Genomic DNA, 24,397 nt, shown 5'->3' with positions numbered 1-24,397 from the left:
TTATTGTTCTTCCTGAGACATGTGGCTGTCCTTTCCCTGTTCCTGAGCCACCGGTAGTCCTTGTGCTGTGGTATCTGGCAAAGAGTAGCAATCTTCCATAGGGTCAGCTTCAGGATCATTGTCCTCTATCGGAATTCGCTTAAGTTTCACTGGTTCCTGAAACTATGAACATTTGTCTTGCATTAATGTAAATATAAAAGAGGGTGCTAACAAAAATATATATGCATATGGCTTAGATGATGTCCCACCTGTTGCTTTTCTTTCTTCCTCTGAAAAATCCCATATTTCTTTGAAACTAAAAATAATTAACAAAAAAAGTAATGCTTTAATTTAATTACTAAGTCTTACTTGATTTTATACTGTAACCTATCAAAACCATGTTACTACCAATGAAGTCGCCTCCACATGACCAGATTGTTTCATTTCTGTGATCAACTCAGTGATCATTAATGCCCATGTGGGTCCTCTAAATAGCAATCTGACAGTAAACCAGCTTTGTCAGTAACATCTATCAATAATTAATTTCTTGCTTTTCAGTTTTATAGTTATCCTTAAACTGTGTGTATTATTAAGCTATATTAAGCACTTACCAAAGCACAATGCCATTGTTATCAGAACAACAAATATCAGACTGAGCACAATAATCCAAATATGGCTCCTTTGTGGCTTCATTCCTAGAATAATGAATCAACAAAATATCAAATAAAACACTTTTATACAGTATAGTATAATGTATTAATATCCAATGTGCGTGGCTACTAAATTTGTAGCTGATGAATCTTATAATAAAAATATTCAACTGAACTGAAGGTGAGGGCATATCTCCTACACAGTCCTAATTATTGACCCCATAAGGGAAAGTGTGCAGTCAGGGTGCAGCTTATGGGTTTTTGGTTTGGCAGATCAGGGGCATGGCTTACATCTGAAATGTTGGACCTCTACTTCCATCATGGCAACTTCTAAACAATACTTACTGCAAACTTTGTCACTGGTGCTGTTCCCAGGGAATAGTTCACTCTCTTCATTTCCACAACTATAAAGAAAACAAACATACCATGAAGTGTGGATATAGACTTTATTTGTCTTGGGTAATCTTGCTACAGTATGCATTAGAAATGTCCAGAGGCAGTGGAGAAAAGGGAGTAATCACGGAATCCTTTTAGCTATCGAGTATGTGCATAAAAGCCCAGGAATGAGGACAGGAAGTGGTCACTACATCAGCCTTCCTTTTTTAAGTGTTATTGCGTACAGTTATATTAAAAGTAAAGGTCGCTACTTTGCCCTTTATAACTAAGCTCAGTTACATAGTGGGTTACATAACATAATAGATAACCAAGTTGAACCTTTTGTCTAAGTGAAACCGGCTTAACTTCTAGTTGATCCTGAGGAAGGCAAAAAATAAAACACACCTGAAACCTCTCCAATTCCTCCAAAATGGCAATCAGGCCAGTTCCTGGATCAACTTAAAAGCCAATCTCTCTAACCCTCTATTTTCTCACTTTCTAAACAGGCATCCAATGCCTTCTTAAAATGTATCTATCTGCCAGGACAACCACTTTAGCAAGAGAATTTCATGACTTCACAGCTATCACTGTAACAAACTCTTTTTGCATCTTAAGTGGAATCTTTTGTTACAGACTTTATATATAGGAGCCCAAAACTGCCAGGGAATAACCTCTTAAGTGAGGCAGGAGAGCCCTGCCGACCCTGGTGTTCACCAACGCCCTTTTGGGGCCTCTGGCTAGACAGGGATCCTACTCACGGCCAAGGTTATTTTCCAAAACACAGTACAGGAGGGATCAGATGGAATCAGAGTCGAAATCAGGCAAAGATCAGTGGCAGGCTGCAAGGATCGTAATCATAAGTTCAGACAAGAAGTCAAAAACCAAGTATTCAAATCAGTAGAAAGCTTAGAAAGGAACGTAGAACACAGAACCAGATTGGGCGATTTCAAATGAACAGAGTAGCGCCTTTTATGTTTGAATTTGACGCCACTGGTTACGTCAGCGCGTCCGCTGACGTCATTATGCGGCGGGCGCGTTACTGCGCATCCTGTGCACTAGAGGCGGCTGAGAGGACTGCGCTCAGGAGCGCGCCTTACTGCAGGAGCCCGGGGACCGGTGTGTACACAGGTAGGAACTTGCGCCGGTCACCCCGGCCTCCTTATACCATTTTTTTCTAATCAGAATGGGTGCCCTCATTTCTGACCTACAGGTGAATAAAGCTTTAGAGAGATTATTATGTGGTCCCCTTATATATACTTATACATAGTTATACTATCTGCCCTTAAATGCCTTCCTATCAGGCTAGTCGCTCTTCTCTGTACTTTCTCTATTTAATTATTACCTTTTAGGACTGAAGAGGAAACTGCACTGCATATTCTGGAAGGTCCTTACCAGTGTTTTGCTGTGTTTACAGAAATCACAATTGAGGTGATGCTGTATGATAATATATTTTATATAGTATATATAAAATAACTAGTGTTAGTGGCACATTTTAAAAAATGTACAGAATATAACATTCACCAAGTTTTTAGCCGCAATACAACATTCTTTCACAGAGTTCCAGCATTATTGCATCTACAAAAAGAAAAGATTTCTGCCAGTTAGCAAATTGCATGCAAATGGCTGAAACTGGCACTTGTGATGGAAGGGACAGCACATCAATGCAGCATGAAAATTCACTTAATTGCCATTCAGTTGATTCAACCAACACAACAAAACACACATGGAGTCCTGTACTTACCACCTGGCCAAGGCACTGGGCATCCTTGCACCTTATGCACCAAAGTAGGTGCAGTTACCAAACTGGAGCACAGTAGTAGTGTTGATAAATGCAAGTAGCTCTTTTAGTATATCATTTTAATGAGTCCAATTCTGTACTCATTTTTGCACCTAACAATCATAGATGAACCCCCTTTTCTCTTACCTTTTCCAGCTAATGCATGGATCATTGTAAGACGTGGTATTAGAGAATGTCCCCTCTGCACATGGGGAACACTGAGTGTCAGAAGTGCTGGTTGCTGTTGGAAAAAATGTGTTGTAAGGTAAAACATCATTTAAAAAAATGTGAAAAATGCAAGATTTGTATATTACTGTACAAATATTTGGTATGTTCAGTTTTCAACTTTATATTCTTTTATCTAAATGATCTAATTTCCAATGTTTTTGTCATTATAAAGCAGTAATGGAAAACTGGAAAACTACAGCCTTTGTGATGAGGACTCATCTGTGGGCTGGTAATTAATGTGGTAATTCCACAGAACCAGCATGTGATGGGAAGATCTAAACCAAAGTGGTTTATATGTATGTGTATTTATTAAAAGAATAGGCAAAAAGTGAATAAAAACCCTATACATTCAACCAAATTCAAATTGTGCTAAAAGTTATATTAGGACAAATCTGAGGAAGTAATGGGTAAACAGGGGCAGAACAGGCAGGGCCTGATAAGTTTTCACACTAAACCTGCAGGTACTTGCCAGTTCTTTTCAGTGAGTGTGTGACCCACCACATTGTGATTGAACTGTTATTTATCCATGATTTTCCTACTTCACTTACAGTTTATAGAGGCAGCTGTTGTACAAGGTTTAATCCAGTGACTGTGCCACATTGAAACTCACTGAGCTCTTCAATAAGACCCATTATTCTGGCAGTGTTTGTTGCTGGAGATTACAAGACTGTGTGCTTAAATATTTAGCTGTGTCAACCACTGGCATGGCCTAAATAGTGACATTCAATAAGTAGTCACATTTACTAATGAGAAGGGGGATCCTGAATACATTAGGCCAGTGTCGGACTGGCCCACCAGAAAAACTCCCGGTAGGCCCAGGTGTAAGTGGGCCCTCCTGCTCCTAAACATTTGGCCTGTTTCATGGTCATTCCCTATTTCTGAATAGGAAAAAAGAAGATAAATAGATGGAAGGATGCTAGCATGTAAATAATAGAGACTAGGAGAATAAAGAGGTTGGGTGGGGAAAGCGGGCCTAGAGTCTAAGGTTTTCTGGTGGGCCCCTGGGTTCTCAGTCCAACAATGCATTTGGCCTTAAAGTGTATGTATGTATAATTCTGTTAAATAAAAGATAAACCTTAAAACACCCTTTAGAGTCCAAATACTGAACTCCAGAAGTTACAATGGAAGAAATAATGCATATATATTACTAATATATAACATATATACATCTCTAGACCCCACTGCAAGTTTTTTTTAAAAAAATCTGCAAATTAAAAAAAAAAATGCGATTTCAACCAAATAGTTTTTGAGTAACAAAGATCAATAGAATAAAATAGATGGACTGGACAAAGAGTTTATTTGTACAGCCGTCTGCCTCACTATTGCATATGAAGTATCCTAGGGTTGCTACCTGTCCAGTTTTGACCCAAACAGCCTGGTTTTCAGAAGGTCTGTCCAGGTCAAAACCTCCAGGACTTACTGAGATTGATGCGGTGATTGGAATTGGCGTCACCGCCCACGATTGACATCACCGCTCACCCCTTGCCCAACGAAAAAAGCCAGCAGAGGTGGCAACCCTAGTGTAGCCATTTAGTTTTATGGCCTTCACCTGTTTGTGTGACTCCATTTCCAGGGCTACAAGGTGTATTCTTTAAACAAATCTCACATGTCGGGCCAGAACAATGTCTATCAATCTGACACAGGCACTCAACATTCCTTTCTGCAGTGCCTTTAGTGACCTCCTTCTTCCCAGCATCTAGAAAAAGAGTAAAATATGGTTAAAAAGTAAAACTTCAGGTTAAAGGAGAAGGAAAGGTAAAAACTAAGTAAGCTTTATCAGAAATGTCTATGTAAATACAACCATAAGCACTCACAGAAAAGCTGCACTGAATCCTCTATTAAGAGAAACACAGAATTTATTTTTTATTTTTTGTAAACATGTGTGATCTGGGCTATAAAGGCTAGACTGCAAACAGAAAGCTATGAACACCAAGCTAAAATGGCAGCTGCAATCAGAGATAGCTTTTAGGGCTCTTTACTCAGGTATGATAAAGTTTTCTGCAGAACATATACAGTGTTCTAGGTGGCACTAATGGGTCAAATTTATTGGCAGGAAAATGCCAAAATGACTTTCTTTCTCCTTTAAGAGGGTTAACACAATTAGCTGGTAAAAAATAAACACAAAGCCTGAGGATTGAAAGTAAGTCATACAGTAACACTGGAAATGCTACCCCACTGGCAGCAATCTAGTGCACCCATTGTTCCTTTTACATATCATTGCAATGGATTAAGAAGCTCAGTGTCTAATCTACCAGAAATAGATAACTATAGCCATTGTCCATAAGCATCCCCAGGCACTTAAAGTATTAAAACTTAGAATATTAGTAAAATACAATGTTAATGCTGCCCTCCCAGAAGAAGAAATTGCTGCAATATACTATATTCAATTTACTATGTGCTTGGCCCTTGCGAGGTAGATAAAGTCCTGTATAATGGACTTCTAGTTATCTGTGCACTAGTAATATACTTATGTACCTTGCAATGGCCAAACATGGATTAGCTTCAATTTCCTTGTCTGCCCCGTTTAGCTCAAGAAATAACAAAACCTACAGATTTTTCTCTGTTAAAACATGAGGAAGGAGTGTGAAAGCATAATGAAAGTGAAGGTAGGCAGATTAAATTGGGAAGAAAGAAAAAAAGGGGGGAGCAGAATGCAAAGTGTAAGTCAGAGAGAAGAGAGGAGAGGTGTGGGAGAGAAGAGAAATCAAAAGTGGAAGATTATAGAAAGAAAGGGAAGCAAAAAAAGAAAGAGACAGCAGAAGAACAAGGAAAAGAAAAGGGGAAGAAATCAAGAGAATGAAAATATAGATGGAGGAGAAGGAAAATTAGGATTCTTACTTGGGTCACAATAGGCATGCTGGTGGCAAGAGGTCTCTCGGTTCCATTTGTCTTGGAACTCTCCAGATCTGCAGTTTTCACAAACGGTATCTATTTGGGCATCACATTCCTGGGAGACTTTTTTTCCTGGATGGTAAAATAGATATCAGTATTAGGAATCAACATAAATAAAACTATTTTGTCTCTCTTTCTCTTAAGCTGGCTGCTTACAAATCTGGAGTAGACTGAGGGGTCTCTATATATATATATAAAGCTTTTTGTCTCTAGGTTAAAACAGTGTATTCCAGAACATCTGGAATACACATTTTTTTGCAAAGTTAATATAAAAAATGTATGACTAACTGTGTAACTAAATCTATAACTGGAATTGATGATTAAAATGGGTAAGGTTTGAGTGCTGAATATGTTAAGTATATGAGGCGCAGTGAGAAAAGTTTGACAACCCCTGATTAATGTTTAGGGGACCTTAAAACCTATCTGGCTGGTCGTGTGAGGGCCGTATTTCACAGGATCCCCAAATGGAGGTGGGATAGGGGCAGAGCGGGTGAGGGGTATGGACTGAGTGAGGGCGGAGCGGGAACAGGGCCATGTTTGTGGTAGGAGGGGCAAGGAAGTGAATGCAGAATGGCTCTCCAGGTGCTCTATTACTGGCGCGAAGAGCATCCAAGTCATGAACATTGTTCTAAACTTTTAGACCACAGGTAACTTTGCATCCTTGCAGTCTTTCCCAGCAAGCTTAGATGCTGAAATCAATTAACAGTACAGGACTACAGCAATGTTCCATATAATAGATACAAAACACAAAGGATTTTGACCTAGACATCACCAGCATTAGTATCAGCTTTCTTATTGCGAACAGAAACAATTATCAAATCAAAACATAAACATCTATGTTCTGAGGCAACAATTGCCAGCATATGTGATAACTAAGATCATTCTCCATTTTATCTTGCTTTGTTTTCATGCGTTAATTAGTGAATGAAAAAAATAGTAACGCATGATTCACAAAAGTGCATGAAGTGTTAAATGCGTTAATTAGCGTGCGAATGTGTGCATATTTTAGCACCTAATTGGGGGAGGCGTTGTGCAGACCACATTTTTCATTTTTGAGTGGATAAAGGCAATATGGAGTTTGCAATGGGGTTTTTACTTGATTTGGAGGAGGAACAGCAAGTCCCTGAGCCTTCCAGAGTCATGCGCAGGGCCGGAACTAGGGGTAGGCAGAAGAGGCAGCTGCCTAGGGTGCAACGATTGGGGGGCGCCAGGCAGGAACCTCTTCTGCCTACCCCTAGTTCCTTTGTCATTGCCTCCGCTGCTTGTGATTACGAGGTGGAGGCAATTAATTATCGCGTCGCACCTCCCCCCCCGAATGCGCATGCGCGCCAAAAAGCAAGGGGGAGGGAGAAGTTGCAGGGGCGAGGTGGCTGACCGAGTTGCCTAGGGCACCCAGTCGGCTTGGGCCACCCCTGGTCATGCGGCCTCGCTTTTTTCGCGAAAGGGCCACTTTAGAGGGCTTAAGCGAGGATGAAGTGGTCAGACGCTACAGGCTCAATAGGGCAGCAATATCCAGCCTGTATGAGTGGCTTGAGCCTTCCCTGCAGCCACTGACTCGCAGAAGCCGTGCCGTACCTGGAATGGTCAATCAATTGATTGCACCCATGTGGCGTTAAACCCCCCCCAAGAGAGGGAGCACATTTTTAGGAACGGGAAAAGCTACCACTCCCTCAATGTGCAAGTGGTGTGCGAAGCACATATGAGTATCCTGAGCATCGTGTCTGGGTTCCCCCGCTCCTCTCACGATGCTTACATCCTAAGGCAGTCCGCACTTTACGATGCTTTCGAGAAAGGACAAATGCCTCACGGATGGCTGTTAGGTAAGTATTTGTGTCATGTCTAGCACAACTTGCCCACATTTGCTTTCTGTCTCCCACTGTCAAACCAGGCCCTGCCTGCCATAAGCTTGTTTTGCAATTTGAAAAGTGCCCTCTTTTGCCACTGGGAGAAAGCAGCTACTTGTAGGGGCTGATTTACTTACCCACGAACGGGTCGAATGGAGTCCGATTGCGTTTTTTTCGTAATGATCGGTACTTTGCGATTTTTTCGTATGTTTTGCGATTTTTTCGGATTCTTTACGAATTTTTCGGATCCAATACGATTTTTGCGTAAAAACGCGAGTTTTCCTATCCATTACGAAAGTTGCGTAAAAAGTTGCGCATTTTGCGTAGCGTTAAAACTTACGCGAAAATTTGCGCATTTTTCGCGTAAGTTTTAACGCTACGCAAAATGCGCAACTTTTTACGCAACTTTCGTAATGGATACGAAAAACTCGCGTTTTTACGCAAAAATCGTATTGGTAACGAAAAATTCGTACAGAATCCGAAAAAATCGCAAAACATACGAAAAAGTCGCAAAATGTTCGTTTTCAACTCGGAACTTTTCCAATTCGGGTCGGATTCGTGGGTTAGTAAATCAGCCCCGTAGTGTCACCTATCAGTCTCACACTGTCACATCTGTTGCAAAAGGGCCGTGTTTTGACAGAGAGAGACTGGAAGCAGCTTATTTGTTTGCAGCATCTTATTACATCTTATTTTATTTCAGGAGATGCTGGCTACCTGTGCTCTAGGTGGCTGATCACACCCATTCACAGGCTGCGTACACGGGCTGAGCGTGCATTTAACAAAGCACATGTCAGAGCACGGTCTGTGATTGAGCGGACATTTGGGGTCCTTAAAAGCCGGTTCCGCTGCCTGGATAAATCAGGAGGCAGCCTCATGTAAAGCCCCTCTAAAGTTGCCCAAATTGTGGCTGCGTGTGTTGTGCTGCATATCTGGCGAACCGGCATGGCTTACCAGGCAATGTGGCTGAGGACCTGGATGACCCCATACATCCCCAAGATCCTGTCCGAGGTGCGATGCCAGAGGTAATGAAGTCCGGGGACAAACTACTTTTCCTGTAAGTACCTACAATGCAGGTTGAGGGTGTGGCCCCATTGAGTTATAGTAACATAGTAAGTTGGGTTGAAAAAAGACATACGTCCATCAAGTTCAACCATAATGCCTATATATAACCTGCCTAACTACTAGTTGATCCAGAGGAAGGCAAAAAAAACCCATCTGAAGCCTCTCTAATTTGCCACAGAGGGGAAAAAATTCCTTCCTGACTCCAAGATGGCAATCGGACCAGTCCCTGGATCAACTAGTACTAAGAGCTATCTCCCATACCCCTGTATTCCCTCACTTGCTAAGAATCCATCCAGCCCCTTCTTAAAGTTATATAATGTATCAGCCAGCACGACTGATTCGGGGAGGGAATTCCAGAACCTCACAGCTCTCACTGTAAAAAATCCTTTCCGAATGTTTAAATGGAACCTCCCTTCTTCTAAACGGAGTGGGTGCCCTCGTGTCCGTTGGAAGGACCTACTGGTAAATAAAACATTAGAAAGGTTATTATATGATCCCTTTATATATTTATACATAGTTATCATGTCACCTCTTAAGCGCCTCTTCTCCAGTGTAAACAGACCCAACTTGGCCAGTCTTTCTTCATAACTGAAACTTTCCATACCCTTTACCAGCTTAGTTGCCCTTCTCTGGACCCTCTCTAACTCAGTAATGTCCTGTTTGAGCACTGGAGACCAAAACTGAATAGCATATTCTAGATGGGGCCTTACCAGCGCTCTGTAAAGGGGAAGAATAACCCCCTCCTCCCGTGAATCTATACACCTTTTAATACAGCTCAAAACCTTGTTTGCCCTTGCAGCTGCTGCCTGGCATTGCTTGCTACAGCCAAGTTTATTATCTACAAGGACTCCAAGGTCCTTCTCCATTATGGATTTGCCTAGTGCAGTCCCATTAAGGGTATACGGGGCTTGCATGTTTTTACATCCCAGGTGCATGACCTTACATTTATCCACATTAAATCTCATCTGCCACTTAGCTGCCCAGATTGCCAGTTGGTCAAGATCCTGCTGCAGGGATGTCACATCCTGGATAGAATTGACTGGTCTGCAGAGTTTTGTGTCATCTGCAAACACTGATACATTACTCATAATACCCTCCCCTAAGTCATTTATGAACAAATTAAACAAAAGTGGACCCAGTACAGAACCCTGAGGGACCCCACTGAGGACCTTATTCCAAGTAGAGAATGTACCATTAACAACCACCCTCTGTACCCGATCCTGTAGCCAGTTTTCTATCCATGTGCAAACGGCTTCACTAAGACCAATAGACCTTAGCTTAGAAAGCAGTCGTTTGTGGGGAACGGTATCAAATGCTTTCGCAAAATCCAAATAGATGATATCTACTGCATACCCACTGCCCAGCTTCTTACTTACCTCATCATAAAAAGCAATTAAATTGGTCTGACATGACCTGTCCTTCATAAAGCCATGCTGATTACTGCTCATAATGGCATTCTCCACTACATAATTTTGAATGTGATCCCTTAACAAGCCTTCAAATAACTTGCCCACCACGGATGTCAAACTTACAGGCCTATAATTGCCAGGCTGAGATCTTACTCCCTTTTTAAATATGGGAATGACATTCGCCTTCTTCCAATCCCTAGGTACCATACCTGATGAAAGAGAGTCTGAGAATATCAGAAACAAGGGCCACTGCAATTCTGCCCCTAGCTCTCTCAGTACCCGAGGGTGTATTCCATCTGGCCCAGGTGCCTTGTTTACATTTATCGTGTGTAACCCTTTAAGCACCATATCCTGTGCCAACCACTGTGTAGTTGGAGCTGAGGCAACAGTGCAGCTATTGGGTGGGACTTGTCCCACTGGCTCCTCTACTGTATACACAGAAGAAAAGAACTGGTTAAGCACATCTGCCTTTTCTGTATCCGCTGTAACCATATTGTTGTAAAAAGGAAAGCTTTTAAGAAATATTAGTCAGAGGGGACAGTAGCTGCGTTTAATGATTATAAACACTATAACAAGTGTTGTAAAACAGCAATCCGGAAGGCAAAGATAGAAAATGAGGAGCACATCGCGGCCGAGGCCAAGACTAACCCCAAAAAGTTTTTTAAGTATATTAATAGTAAAAAGATGCAGGTTGAGGGTGTCGCCCCATTGAGTTATAATAACAATATGGTTACAGCGGATACAGAAAAGGCAGATGTGCTTAACCAGTTCTTTTCTTCTGTGTATACAGTAGAGGAGCCAGTGGGCCAAGTCCCACCCAATAGCTTCACTGTTGCCTCAGCTCCAACTACACAGTGGTTGGCACAGGATATGGTGCTTAAAGGGTTACACACGATAAATGTAAACAAGGCACCTGGGCCAGATGGAATACACCCTCGGGTACTGAGAGAGCTAGGGGCAGAATTGCAGTGGCCCTTGTTTCTGATATTCTCAGACTCTCTTTCATCAGGTATGGTACCTAGGGATTGGAAGAAGGCGAATGTCATTCCCATATTTAAAAAGGGAGTAAGATCTCAGCCTGGCAATTATAGGCCTGTAAGTTTGACATCCGTGGTGGGCAAGTTATTTGAAGGCTTGTTAAGGGATCACATTCAAAATTATGTAGTGGAGAATGCCATTATGAGCAGTAATCAGCATGGCTTTATGAAGGACAGGTCATGTCAGACCAATTTAATTGCTTTTTATGATGAGGTAAGTAAGAAGCTGGACAGTGGGGATGCAGTAGATATAATCCATTTGGATTTTGCCAAAGCATTTGATACCGTTCCCCACAAACGACTGCTTTCTAAGCTAAGGCATATTGGTCTTAGTGAAGTCGTTTGCACATGGATAGAAAACTGGCTACAGGATCGGGTACAGAGGGTGGTTGTTAATGGTACATTCTCTACTTGGAATAAGGTTCTCTGTGGGGTCCCTCAGGGTTCTGTACTGGGTCCACTTTTGTTTAATTTGTTCATAAATGACTTAGGGGAGGGTATTATGAGTAATGTATCAGTGTTTGCAGATGACACAAAACTCTGCAGACCAGTCAATTCTATCCAGGATGTGACATCCCTGCAGCAGGATCTTGACCAACTGGCAATCTGGGCAGCTAAGTGGCAGATGAGATTTAATGTGGATAAATGTAAGGTCATGCACCTGGGATGTAAAAATATGCAAGCCCCGTATACCCTTAATGGGACTGCACTACGCAAATCCATAATGGAGAAGGACCTTGGAGTCCTTGTAGATAATAAACTTGGCTGTAGCAAGCAATGCCAGGCAGCAGCTGCAAGGGCAAACAAGGTTTTGAGCTGTATTAAAAGGGGTATAGATTCACGGGAGGAGGGGGTTATTCTTCCCCTTTACAGAGCGCTGGTAAGGCCCCATCTAGAATATGCTGTTCAGTTTTGGTCTCCAGTGCTCAAATGGGACATTATTGAGTTAGAGAGGGTCCAGATAAGGGCAACTAAGCTGGTAACGGGTATGGAAAGTCTCAGTTATGAAGAAAGACTGGCCAAGTTGGGTCTGTTTACACTGGAGAAGAGGCGCTTAAGAGGTGACATGATAACTATGTATAAATATATAAAGGGATCATATAATAACCTTTCTAATGTTTTATTTACCAGTAGGTCCTTTCAACGGACACGAGGGCACCCACTTCGTTTAGAAGAAGGGAGGTTCCATTTAAACATTCGGAAAGGATTTTTTACAGTGAGAGCTGTGTCGTGCTGGCTGATACATTATATAACTTTAAGAAGGGGCTGGATGGATTCTTAGCAAGTGAGGGAATACAGGGTTATAGGAGATAGCTCTTAGTACTAGTTGATCCAGGGACTGGTCCGATTGCCATCTTGGAGTCAGGAAGGAATTTTTTCCCCTCTGCGGCAAATTAGAGAGGCTTCAGATGGGGTTTTTTGCCTTCCTCTGGATCAACTAGTAGTTAGGCAGGTTATATATAGGCATTATGGTTGAACTTGATGGACGTATGTCTTTTTTCAACCCAACTTACTATGTTACTATACTATGTTACAATCTTTAATCACATAAACAAGAAATACCAAACAACTTCTCCAAAAAAAAGAGGTTTTTTTTACAGGGAACCCACTTCCAAAAGAAATGGTTTGAGCAGGTGATTCCCCCACCCGCAACACAAATAGAAAAATCAGAAAGAAATATTTACAAACAACATAGGCCTAAGAAAAGATAGGTTCCACAGATCCCTAATATGGCACATTTATTTTCTTTTACGAAGCTGCCAAGTGGGAGCTGCAGGAGCGGTAGCTGAGCTCTCACCACTAGCTCTTCTGGTAGAGCATGTTGGCTGAATTTCCTTTTGTGCCTTTTCTTGTAAGGCAATTTGTTGCTCTAGGAGCGAATTTTGCCTAGCCAACAATGCTACTTTTTGTCTTTGTAGTTCTAAACGCTCCTCTTGCAGGCTTAACATGGCAGCCTCGTGTGCAGCTTGGCGTGCCTGACTCTCCTGTTGGAGGCTTAACATGGCGGCCTTGTGTGCAGCTTGGCGTGCCTGACTGACATTGTAGGCGTTAGTGGCCACACATAAGTCGACATACAATGTGTCCAATTTTTTCATTAAATTTTTATTATGCCTCATTATGGATTTGTGGAACTTATCTTTCTCAGGTTCCTGGGGGGCCACATTAGCTGTTCTGGCCTGGTTGTGACCTGCTGCTGGGGAATGTTGGCTGGCTCCTCATCTGAGAACAAGGCCACATCGCTGCCACATACGTGTGACCCTCTCTCACTGGCCTCCCCACTAAAAGTTTCCCCTTCAATTTCAGGATCACATTGTGGGGAGTGGAGCAGAGACGAGGAGCATCCAGCAGAGAGTCTGTGGCCACCTTTTGGAAAAAAGAAAAAGACTTTATTTCATTTTTTGTTATTATGTTCATGATGCCAGGCAAACTTGGACTATTTGTGGACATTGATTCATTCCAAATGAGCCAAAAATTTAAAATCAAGTTGAAAAGATTGACTGTTCAAAAGTACAAGATGAACTGACTGCACCTAACCCAGCAAGACACACTTGTCCAATAACACACCTATCTTATTAGCAATACACTGCACTTCTGTAATTGAAACACCTGCAATATATACAGACACAATTCACTATTATGCCGCTGCACAAGCCTAACACAAAACCCAGGTCCAACAAAATTTGGTAACAAAAATATCTGGAATGAGTTCTGGAAGCAAATAGCCTCATACTGGACACAGATGACGGGAAAACCCTTTCAAACAAAACAAGAACAGGCATTGTTTAGTACAACAAAACAAGGACGGGCATTCTTCAGTACAACTAAATCTTACACACTCCTAACTAAACCTGAAAAATTATTGGCGGGAAGACTGTTGGCAGCGGCCCGGAAAACAATACTACACCAATGGCTAACTTCAGACATCCGTAACACTAGCAAAACAAAAACTACACCATATTTTTTATATGGACTAGCTAAAGGCAACAACCAAGAAAGAACAGGCCACAGCAAAATTTTTCAACACATGACTCATATACATATCCTCTTTACCTCAGACAATTAAAAATCTCATGGTCTACTCATTCAGACAAACCACGTGACATAGAAACACTCAAGGAACATCCACTCCTGATCGAAGCATCCCAGTACCTTCAAAACCTGCAAATTCAAGAAACCAACCAGCAAAATTACGAACCCCCCAGGAGTCAACAAATAAACAAAATGTTGGCAACGTATCTACAGTGTACAGTAAAAATCAATCCCACAAAGCCCAGGATGAATAGGCATGAGCTAAAAGTTAAAAATTTTGTTAAACATGTTGATTCTAAATGTTTAATCTTTTCTTTTATTAATCTATTACTTACAAGATACAAAACGGAATTATAAATGTTATAATAGAAATGTTTGATGACATAAAAATAAAAAAAAGTTAAAAAAAAAATAAAAAAATACCTGGAATGGGAGCAGATGAGAATTGTCTGCGTCTACTTGTGCCAGGTTGTGGTAAGGATGAATCTGTTGTAGAAAACATTGTATTCCATTAATATTAAGCTTCTCTGTAAGAGTAAATACACCTACCTTGGCCAACATTCCTGTTGGAATCAAAAATGCCGGTGACACCAGTCACGCTCTCTGCATGAAGAAAAGGCATGAGTTGCTCCTCATACCTGGTGAAATAGACTTTCTTTGCAGGGCCACCTCCAGTTCCAGATCTAAATAAAATATATGAATGCTTTTATTGTGTTGCCTCCAATAAGCAAGCCATAACAACGCAGTCACTTTTTGTTACTCATTGTTGCCCCAATCAATTCCCTTTACTTTCAAGTGTAACAATACTAAGGCATGCTCTGACACAAACCCTACTAAAATGCTGAAAGTTGCTGCTAAGTGGCCTCGCCAACTCCCAGGGCTCACCCTTATACTCTGTATTAAACAATGCTTCCACAATAATCCTCCTTGATAAAGAATACAGGGCATTAAGTATTTTGGGAAATATTTCTTAAATGACCCCCCTATTTACTGTCCTAATTTGTTGTTCTACTCCACAGCTTTGAGGACATAAGTTGCGCACATAATTATAGGCATGCCATACATACATTACATACAAGTAAAGTAAGTAGGAAAGAAGCCAAAAAGGAAGGAAAGACAGTAAGCCAAAAGGAAAAGCCGATTGAGGAGAAAAGCAGATGAGCAAGTGTTAAATAGAAAGATGAATGTAAGATATTTACCTGTATCTGGAGTCCTCTGCCAGCTTTTTCTTCAGGACCCTCTTTATGTCCTGGTAGCGCTTCTTGCAGTGTTGGCCACTGCGCAGACAGACCCCAATGCTGTTTACGTGGTCTGCTATGTCCACAGCTGTCGGCGTCTTGCCAGCATATTTGCCGATAATGCGGTGAAATACTGGCATGAGCCTCTCCACAAGAGCCTCATTTTCAAACTCCAAAAAGTTTAAGTTTCGGAGCCTGCTCTCCTGTTGACTCTTTGGCTCCTTTTAGGTGATGAGTGGGGTGGAAGCTCCTCACTCTCCTCTCCACTGGCTTCCTCTGGCCGATAATCCCTGTCAGTGCCCTCCATATCCGACACCTCTGGGCTGCTGATGAAGCCAGGCCTCTCTCTGTCAGTGTCACTGCCAGAGCTGTGTGACAAGGCAGCTGGAACAGTTGCAAGGTGTTACCTTTTTTTGCCACCTTTTTCTCTCTGCTGGCTCCCACACTACTCTCCATCGCTTTATGTTGCTCTTCCAATTGCGCAACTCCACCTTCCGTGCTTTCCCAGCGCAAATGTGCAAAATGGCGCTAGTTATGTGGTGCGTGAATTAGCGTGCGTACATAAATTAGCGCGCATGCGGCAAGCAGCGCACGTGCGTTAATTAGCACGCCGTGCGTCAAATACCGCACGAAAATAGTCTTCCCGACTTAAATAACGCAAACAGCATCGCGTCTAAATTAACGCAAGTATCCTTTTAGAGAATTGTGCGTTAAGACGTGAAAAATAAGACGCACTAAAAATTTTAATGCATGCTATAAATAACGCTCGTTTTAATGCACCTCAGTGAATCAACCCTAATGTCTGCTATTAGCCTTTATGTTGACAAAAACAATTAATAGCTTTTGGACAAATGGCTTAATTTCTAATATGACTTTGAAAGTGAAATGGCAAAAAGCCTGTGAATTGTTAACTCAAGAATTCAAAGCAATTTAAAGCAATCTATTATGTCTTATGTCCTATGTTATATATATAGATGACCTATACATAGGTATATAGAATGTTTCTTTACTATGTATATACATATGAAGCCGATGGACCATATTGTGGCCTTCTCCATAATCACCAAACAACGTTTTGTACATAAAACAGGCTATTGGGTATGGTGATAAAAAAAACTCCTCATCTATTGGTTGATATCCAAATTGTCATAATTATGTTGGTCTTTATCATACTCTTCCTTAAAGGGCCAGTATACCACCATCATGTCTTAAGACCTATATATAGAATGTTTCTTTCAGAGCTGATTCTGAGGCTGCTGCAGTGGCCCCGATGACACCCCTCTCTCCCCCTCTGTGCTTACAATTATAGCATCTCAGCAGGTCCAGATGGGGCCACATCACTAGTGTAGAGGAAGGCTTTTTGCTGCCCCTGGTAATTGGCTGTGCCCTGCCACCTGTGGCAAGGTAGGTTCTTACCTTGCCTCATAGCAGGAGTGGCCCTGTTTTCTTAACTATGTATATACATATAAAGGAGATCTAACATATTAAGGCAGTGATCCCCAACCAGTAGTTCATGAGCAACATGTTGCTCACCATCCCCTTGGATGTTTCTCCCAGTGGCCTCAAAAATGATGAAAACAGCAGAACACCGGTTGTTTTGAAAAATGTGAATCTTTACTCAAGTGCCAAAGGCAACGTTTCGGGCTTCAATCCAGCCCTTTATCAAGCCAGTCTCCTCTGGCCTCAAAGTATGTGCTTGTTTTTTAATTTCTGACTTGGAGGCAAGCTTTGGTTGCATAAAAACCAAGTATAATGCCAAACAGAGCCTTCTATAGGCTGACAGTCCACATATGGACTACCAAATAGCCAATTGTAGCTCTTATTTGCACCCCCAGGAACTTTTTCCATGCTTGTGTTGCTCCCCAACTCTTTTTCCATTTGAATGTGGCTCACAGATATAAAAGGTTGGGGATTCCTGTATTAAGGCCTTCTCTATAATCACCAAACAACTATCCATTGAACTCAAGTTTAACAGTGTGGTATACTACCCCTTTAAAGGGGAAGGTCATCTTTTAATCTGCAGATAGACCTAACATAAGCAGCTCTGTTGGTAACATTCAACTTTTTTTACTCTTTTGCTTTACAAAATGTGACTATTTTGTAAATGACCCTGCCAACTAAAGATCAAGATGATTGCATGGCTATGACAGGTGGTATGTTGTGCTGCTTATGCAACCACATAACAAAAATAAGTCACCCTGCAGTCTAATTGGTAAACCTTATGTACCAAAATGGCATTGTGCACAGTATAAAATACCCAAAATTACATAGAACTGGGAAGGCAATGCACATAAAGACACAGCACTCCTGCCATCCTGACCACCACAATACCACACAATATATTGCCCCCAGGCCAGCCTTACCCATGGCACATACCTGGACTACAAAGACTGCAACATTTCCCATCCCTCAGGTACTCTGTATTCTTGCATGTAAGCGCAACCCCCTTAAAAAAAACAGAAATTAAGGCAAAGTAAATCACATAATTAAAGAATGACAATTAATTTTCCAAAAGTGTATATTTTGGCAGAAATATGACATTACAAAGACTGGTTAATAAGTTTATATCAGCTATTAGATTTGCCAATCAGTGCCTAGTGCCTATTAATTAGTGCTTTTTCGCTATGAAAACATACATACCCAATGCAAGAGTGAATAAATTTTGACACCTTTACAGGAATAAGAAATAGGTCTTCTTTGGAAACATCAATAATAGATGTTACTATAATATGTAAATAAAAAAGGGTTTGTCTTTAGGACAAATGACTCCCCTTTGTTATTCAATTTCTTAGGACTATGTCACGTGCCAGTGATCGCTTCCGAGCGACACTCACAGATCAGGCGATTGGCATTAAAATCGACAGGGAAAAATCTTCAGCATTTTGTTGCCTGCCTGTGAAGTTATTAATTACCTGTTAAATTCCCAGAGTAGCATGGCCTTTGAAGGTTAGCAATACATTAAACTATTAAACTATTACATTTAAACTATTACATATAACATTAACTAGTGATGTGAATCTGTCCTGTTTTGCTTCACTGAAATATTCACCAAGACCTGGGGTTTTCTGGATAAGGGATCTTTCTATAATTTGAATCAACATACCTTAAATCTAAAAAATAATTTAACCATTAATTAAACCCAATAGAATCCAATAAGAATTATTTATATCTTAGTTGGGATCAAGTCTATAAGAGATGGCCTACGGGGCTTTCTAGATAACAGCTTTCCAGATAACAGATCCTTTACCTGTAATAATGTTATCATAACCTCTCATAAGCAAAGCAACTCTTGTTAGAAAGTGATCCATTAGAGGGCTTATTTCTGACTGCAGTGCCATGTGCAAAATTCAGTATTCAGACACAGGACACAGTCCACCTTAAAATAACATTTTAGTATGATGTAGGCATCAGTATTCTAAGGGCAGTGGCAGACGGGGAGATTAGAACAAGAAAGATACAAGTACCTATAGAACAAGGTGAGGTGCATGTTGCTATGGTAATGACAACTTATCTCCCAAGACCATGGCCTTAGCAACCGATGCCAGGATACCTAAGTATAAACTCAATATATGAGGTATACTGTAATGCAAAGTTATTGCTAGATATTTAAGGTGCATGTACATGATTGGCAGCAAACAATGGGTAGAATACGTAGAGAGCAACATCATGTTCATAGAAGGCAAACAAGAAGGTAAGATGGTTTGGGTAAGATGGGTAAATTAAGACTGGCATCCTGAAAGAACCACAAGTGTAACAGCACAAGGCAGGAGGAAAAAGGATTTGGGAAGCTTGCAGAAAGAGATAGATGTTCCCAACTTGAAGAGTATACCGAGACACAGGAGTTAATGGCAAATGGCATCGTGAAAAGAGTGGAAAAGCACAGAAGGTGTCTGGCTACATACAATAAAAAATTAAGTTTTACTTCATTTTTCCTTGATTATAACCAGAGCAGCACCAATAGTGGGCATTTTACTTCATTTTTCCTTGAATGTAACCAGACCCCTTCTGTGCCTTTCCACTCCTTTCACGATGCCATTTGCCATTAACGCCTGTTAAAATCTTTATTAAATTGCAAAAAAGAGTTTTCTGTTTTCCCCAGGGGCATAGTTAAAGCATAATTTAAAATATATAATTAAAATATATAAACCCCACAGTCTATGATCTAGGCCAGTGCTGTCCAACTGGTGGCCCACGGCCCCCCTCTGTGTGGCCCCCCGTCCGGCTTCTTTGATGGCTTACCTTTGAGTAAGCTTTAAATGGTATCAGTACTGAGATTAACTGGCAGAGTATGGCAGACACAGGCAGCATAGGGCAGGTAGAGTATGGCACACAGGCAGCATAGGGCAGGTAGAGTATGGTACACAGGCAGCATAGGGCAGGCAGATATTGGCACACACAGGCAGCATAGGGCTGGCAGAATATGGCACACACAGGCAGCACAGGGAAGGCAGAGAATGGCACATAGTCAGCATAGGGCAGGGAGGGTATGGCAGGCAGAGTGCTGCCTGTGTGTGCCTGCCCTATGCTGCCATTGGGAGGTGAACCTGGCAGGGGTTTGTTCTGGGAGTTTGTTAGCAGTTGGAAATAGCCATTAAATAGTACCTAAGGTGTGTAATTATGTGCTGGGGGTTGCTGTGCTATCCAGAGGAGGATGCATATGGATTTAAGGGTATGGCCTTAATATGATATAATATAATGCTTTCACATATGAATGACGCTTAATATCCCTGCAGTGAGGACCAAGCATTTGGGTTTTTGCTGCGCTACCACCATTGTGAAATCCCGGCACCGCAGAAGTTGGACAGCACTGGTCTAGGCTAATGGTCCCCAACCAGTGATTCGTGAGCAACACATTACTTACTACCGCCACTGTCGTTGCTCCCAGTGGTTTCAAACTAGGTGCCCATTTTTACATTTCTGGCTTGGGGACAAGTTTTAGACACAGATTTACTACAAACAGTCCTTCCTGCAGGCTAGTAGTCAACATGGGGCTACCAAATAGCCAATGATAGACCTTTTTTGGCATCACTAAGGAACTTCTTCACGCTTGTGTGGCTCCTCAACAGTTCTTACATTTGAGTGTGTCTCTCAGGTAAAAAAAAGGTTGGGGTCCCAAGGTTTGGGCCACAGACTTTGGGGTTTGTATATTTTAAATTATGCTTTAATAAAGATTGTAACCCTCTAAACTACTGTATATACATGTGCCCTAACCACTCAGAAACTCTGATATTTATTACCCTGCCTTCATTATCATTACTCCCAAAAGAGCAATACAGAGTCTTGTCCTTGCCACAAGCATTTGGCAGGCACTAAGTGTATGGCTTCCCTGCATCAGTTTTGTGCTCTGTATCTTGTGTCTCAATCTCAATTTTGTGGCCCTTAGTGCTCCCACACCTGACAAATGATTGGTAGTGCAATGGCCACAATATGGATAGTTTCACTCTAAAACTGAAGTTACACTTTTTTTAAGTAAAGTGCTGCCTTTGAGGCCCAACATTTGTTCAGCCATTTTCTAGCTTCAAACATTTACAAATGCAGTGCAATGTGCAAAATTTGGCGACTTGCTAACAGTCCAGGTTTTCTTGTGCACATAAATCATCAGAGCAGACTGAAGGTACCATTTTTAAAGAGCATCAATGCACGCTCACTTTTGTGGCCATTGTAGTATGTTGTCCTTTCACTTGAGTTCTTAAATGAGTCTCAGACATCGAAAAAGAACTCATCTTTCAACAACAGGGGGAATTCTGATGTATGGTATGCTGGGAGAGGCAAACTTTACCAACAGAAATGATAGATTCCTTCAGCTCCTCCCCTTCCACATAGAAAGCTGGTTATACCTGATGTTTCCACACAACAATCAATACCTACTGACAGGTCAAAAGAGTATGCTTTCAAAACTCTGGTTGCTAAGATTTAACTCACCCTAGCAACTAGGCAATGGGCATACATGGTAAGGTTTAGCGAGGTCACCAAGATAGCACCTCCTATGGGTGTGGTTGGAAGAGGACCACATCAAAGTGGTCCTCGTTAGATGGGATGTTTAAACTTGCCTAATTAATACCTGTATGGAGCAGACATACAGCAGTAGCAGTACATATGTTAAGCACAAATAGAAATGTGGGGGTGGGTAACCACTTTATGGTTGGCCGAGCATGGCAGGTACAAAAAGGATGACAGCTCATACCTCTAGTTTCACTTCCACTCCACGGTTCCCCAGAGAATGTCAAATGGGATTAGCAAGGTTCTGTCAAGTTAAAGGAAAACTATACTCCTAGAATAAATACTTAACCAACAGATAGTTTATATTATGTTAAGTGACCTATTAAAGTGGACCTGTCACCCAGACATAAAAAGCTGTATAATAAAAGCCCTTTTCAAATTAAACATGAAACCCAAAATAATTTTTTTATTACCACATCCATACCCATTATAAAGGCAATTAAAAATACCAGCTGTCAATCATATATTGCCTGCCCCGCCTCTATGCCTTAGGCATAGAGGTGGGGCAGACAGTTACTTTCACTTTCAATTCAGAACTTCTTAGATGTTGCTGCACTGCTCACATTCCCCCTCCCTCCGCACCATGTAATTGTGTAACCAGTGCATGGACATGAGCATCAGGTCCCCCCATACAGGCACAGAAACAAGATATTGGCAGGATGCAATGCCTGCTTTGATAACAGTGTCCACAAAATGGCCCCTGTCGGCTTGCTGCAATTGTGAATTCCAAGGCTGAAGAAAATAAGATTAAAATAATTTATATAGTGTAAGTAAAGTTTATTTTGCTTGCCAAACACAATAGAAAACAATTTGAAATTATTTCTTAAGGTGACAGGTCCGCTTTAAAGAATATCGCCTAACTGAAATAAATATATCAGTAAATATTGCCCTTTTGCATCCTTTCCCATGATCTGCCATTTAGTGATGGTATGTGTGATTCCTCAGAGATCACATGACCAGAAATAATGAACGCTAACTGTAACAGGAAGTAGTGTGGAAGCAAAAGACAGAACTTTGTCCATTAATTGGCTGATGTGGCCTAGCATGTATATGTGCCTTGGCTTGTTTGTGTGCCCTCTGAATCCCATGATCCCTGGAGGTGGCCCATAATTATATTTAGGATAACCCAATGGCACACACTACTAAAAAAAAGTATATATTTTTTTATATTTTTTTTTATTGGTTTTAACTGAAAAATGATAGAGGGAAGAAGGAAAAAGGAGAAGAAAAGGGGAGCTGGAAAGTCTCTGTCTTCATTCAGTGGTAGTTGCGGGGGATTCGAGCCATGGGGTCCAGATACCTTCAAATTTGCTTGTGCAGCCTTTGGCTAAGTAGGTAAGTTTATAGAGCTGCAGTTGGAAGTTGACCAAGGTGATCCATTTGCCAAGTGTTGGTGGGGATTTTTTGGTATAGAAGAAAAGCAGCCTCATGAGACATCTAATCCCTCCCCCCCCCACCCCCAGGGCGAAGGCTGCTGCTACCACTGTATACCACCATGCTCTGCCACAAATAAACTTAGGCCTGGACGGGGGCTACTTTAAGGCATGGGTACTAGCAGTCACTGCAGTAGAAATGAAAATGACAGGCATATGTTCTGTAGACATGCAATAACAGAAACACACACGGATGTTAAAGTCTGCTGGTTCTGCCGTGACACTCCCAGAGGAAGATAAACAGCAGATGGCTGGAAACCCCCTTATCACTCAAAAGAAAAATTAAGAAATATCATTAACCATATAAAGGATGGTGATGAGGGGCAAAGCCACTCAGCAAAGGGTCAGGAAGTGAAGGCTGACATCTTGTATACAGCAAAAGCATGAGTGGTGGATACCCAGAGCAGACTCCCAATGGAGTTGGCAGCAGTATTCACAGGTATAGGAGCGAAGCAACAAACCTACTTCTGTAACAACATTTAAGGCTCTAAATGCAAACAAAAAAAACACCCATACAAAAACCCAACCCAACACCCAAACACAAAAAATATATCGTAAGTATATTATTTTTCATTCATGGAAACACCACACCACCATAAACACAGCAATAAGAAATATGTATAGTTCCCTGACTAGTGCAAAAAACACATGGGAGTACAATGGAGGGTTTTAAAAGAACCCATTGGTAAATAAGTATACTTTATGTTGCAAGGTCAAAACATATAGTAAATTCCCCAAAAAATAATGGTGGGAATTTATATTTCTCTTTATGGTGCCGATTCACTAAAGGTTGATAAAACGAGCGCTGTTTATAGCATGCATTAAAAATGTTATCACTTCTTATTTTTTGCGACTTAATGCTTGATTCACTAAAAGGACAGGTGTCATAATTAAGACGCGATGTTCTTTGCGTTATTTAACTCGCGATGACCGTTTTTATTGCGTTAATTCCCGCCGCATGCATTATTTCCCGCTGTGCGCAATATATTTCGCCGCTTGCTATATTATCGCGCAATTTTACGCATGTAACCATTACTTTCGGATAACTACTGTTCTGAAAATGACCATTTCCCTGAAAACTGGAGGATGCATCACTCTAGGGCCAACACATACTTGTCCATGTTGTGTTGCCAAAAGCTCACGGACCACAATTTTCTTTAAGTACCGCCTGCCCCAAGTAGGTGTTAATATTCGCACAGACTAATGCGATATTTAGTGTGTTTAATGCATCATATGTGTTTGTGAATCATGCGTTAGTATTATTTCTATGCGAGAATTAACGTAATACGAGGTAAATAACGCAGTGCGTTTTTTTGCGCATGAGATATGCGTCTTAACATGCGAAATGACTGATGAATCGGGACTTAATTATTGCATGCTTTTTAACACAAAAAAGCATGCGATAAGCGTTATCAACCTTTAGTGAATCAACCCCTATGTGTT

The 24,397-nt window shown here is 41.3% G+C and overlaps 1 protein-coding gene across 1 annotated transcript in view; it reads right to left on the bottom strand.

The window, feature by feature from the left end:
- Window positions 1-24,397, bottom strand: part of cd40 (CD40 molecule, TNF receptor superfamily member 5) — a 30,984-nt gene continuing 6,587 nt past the window's right edge. Inside the window, exons 2-9 of the mRNA NM_001145216.1 lie at window positions 17,898-17,967; window positions 5,848-5,973; window positions 4,559-4,705; window positions 2,929-3,022; window positions 975-1,033; window positions 591-674; window positions 249-295; window positions 1-162 (exon numbers count right to left, since the gene is read on the bottom strand). Coding sequence (NP_001138688.1) covers window positions 1-162; window positions 249-295; window positions 591-674; window positions 975-1,033; window positions 2,929-3,022; window positions 4,559-4,705; window positions 5,848-5,973; window positions 17,898-17,967 — 789 coding nt within the window. The remainder of the gene's footprint in view (window positions 163-248; window positions 296-590; window positions 675-974; window positions 1,034-2,928; window positions 3,023-4,558; window positions 4,706-5,847; window positions 5,974-17,897; window positions 17,968-24,397) is intronic.

This window comes from Xenopus tropicalis, chromosome 10 (genome assembly GCF_000004195.4).
Source record: "Xenopus tropicalis strain Nigerian chromosome 10, UCB_Xtro_10.0, whole genome shotgun sequence".
Lineage (NCBI taxonomy): Eukaryota > Metazoa > Chordata > Amphibia > Anura > Pipidae > Xenopus > Xenopus tropicalis.
The sequence above is the reverse complement of the archived record's forward strand: the minus strand, read 5'-3'. Positions and strand labels throughout refer to the sequence as shown.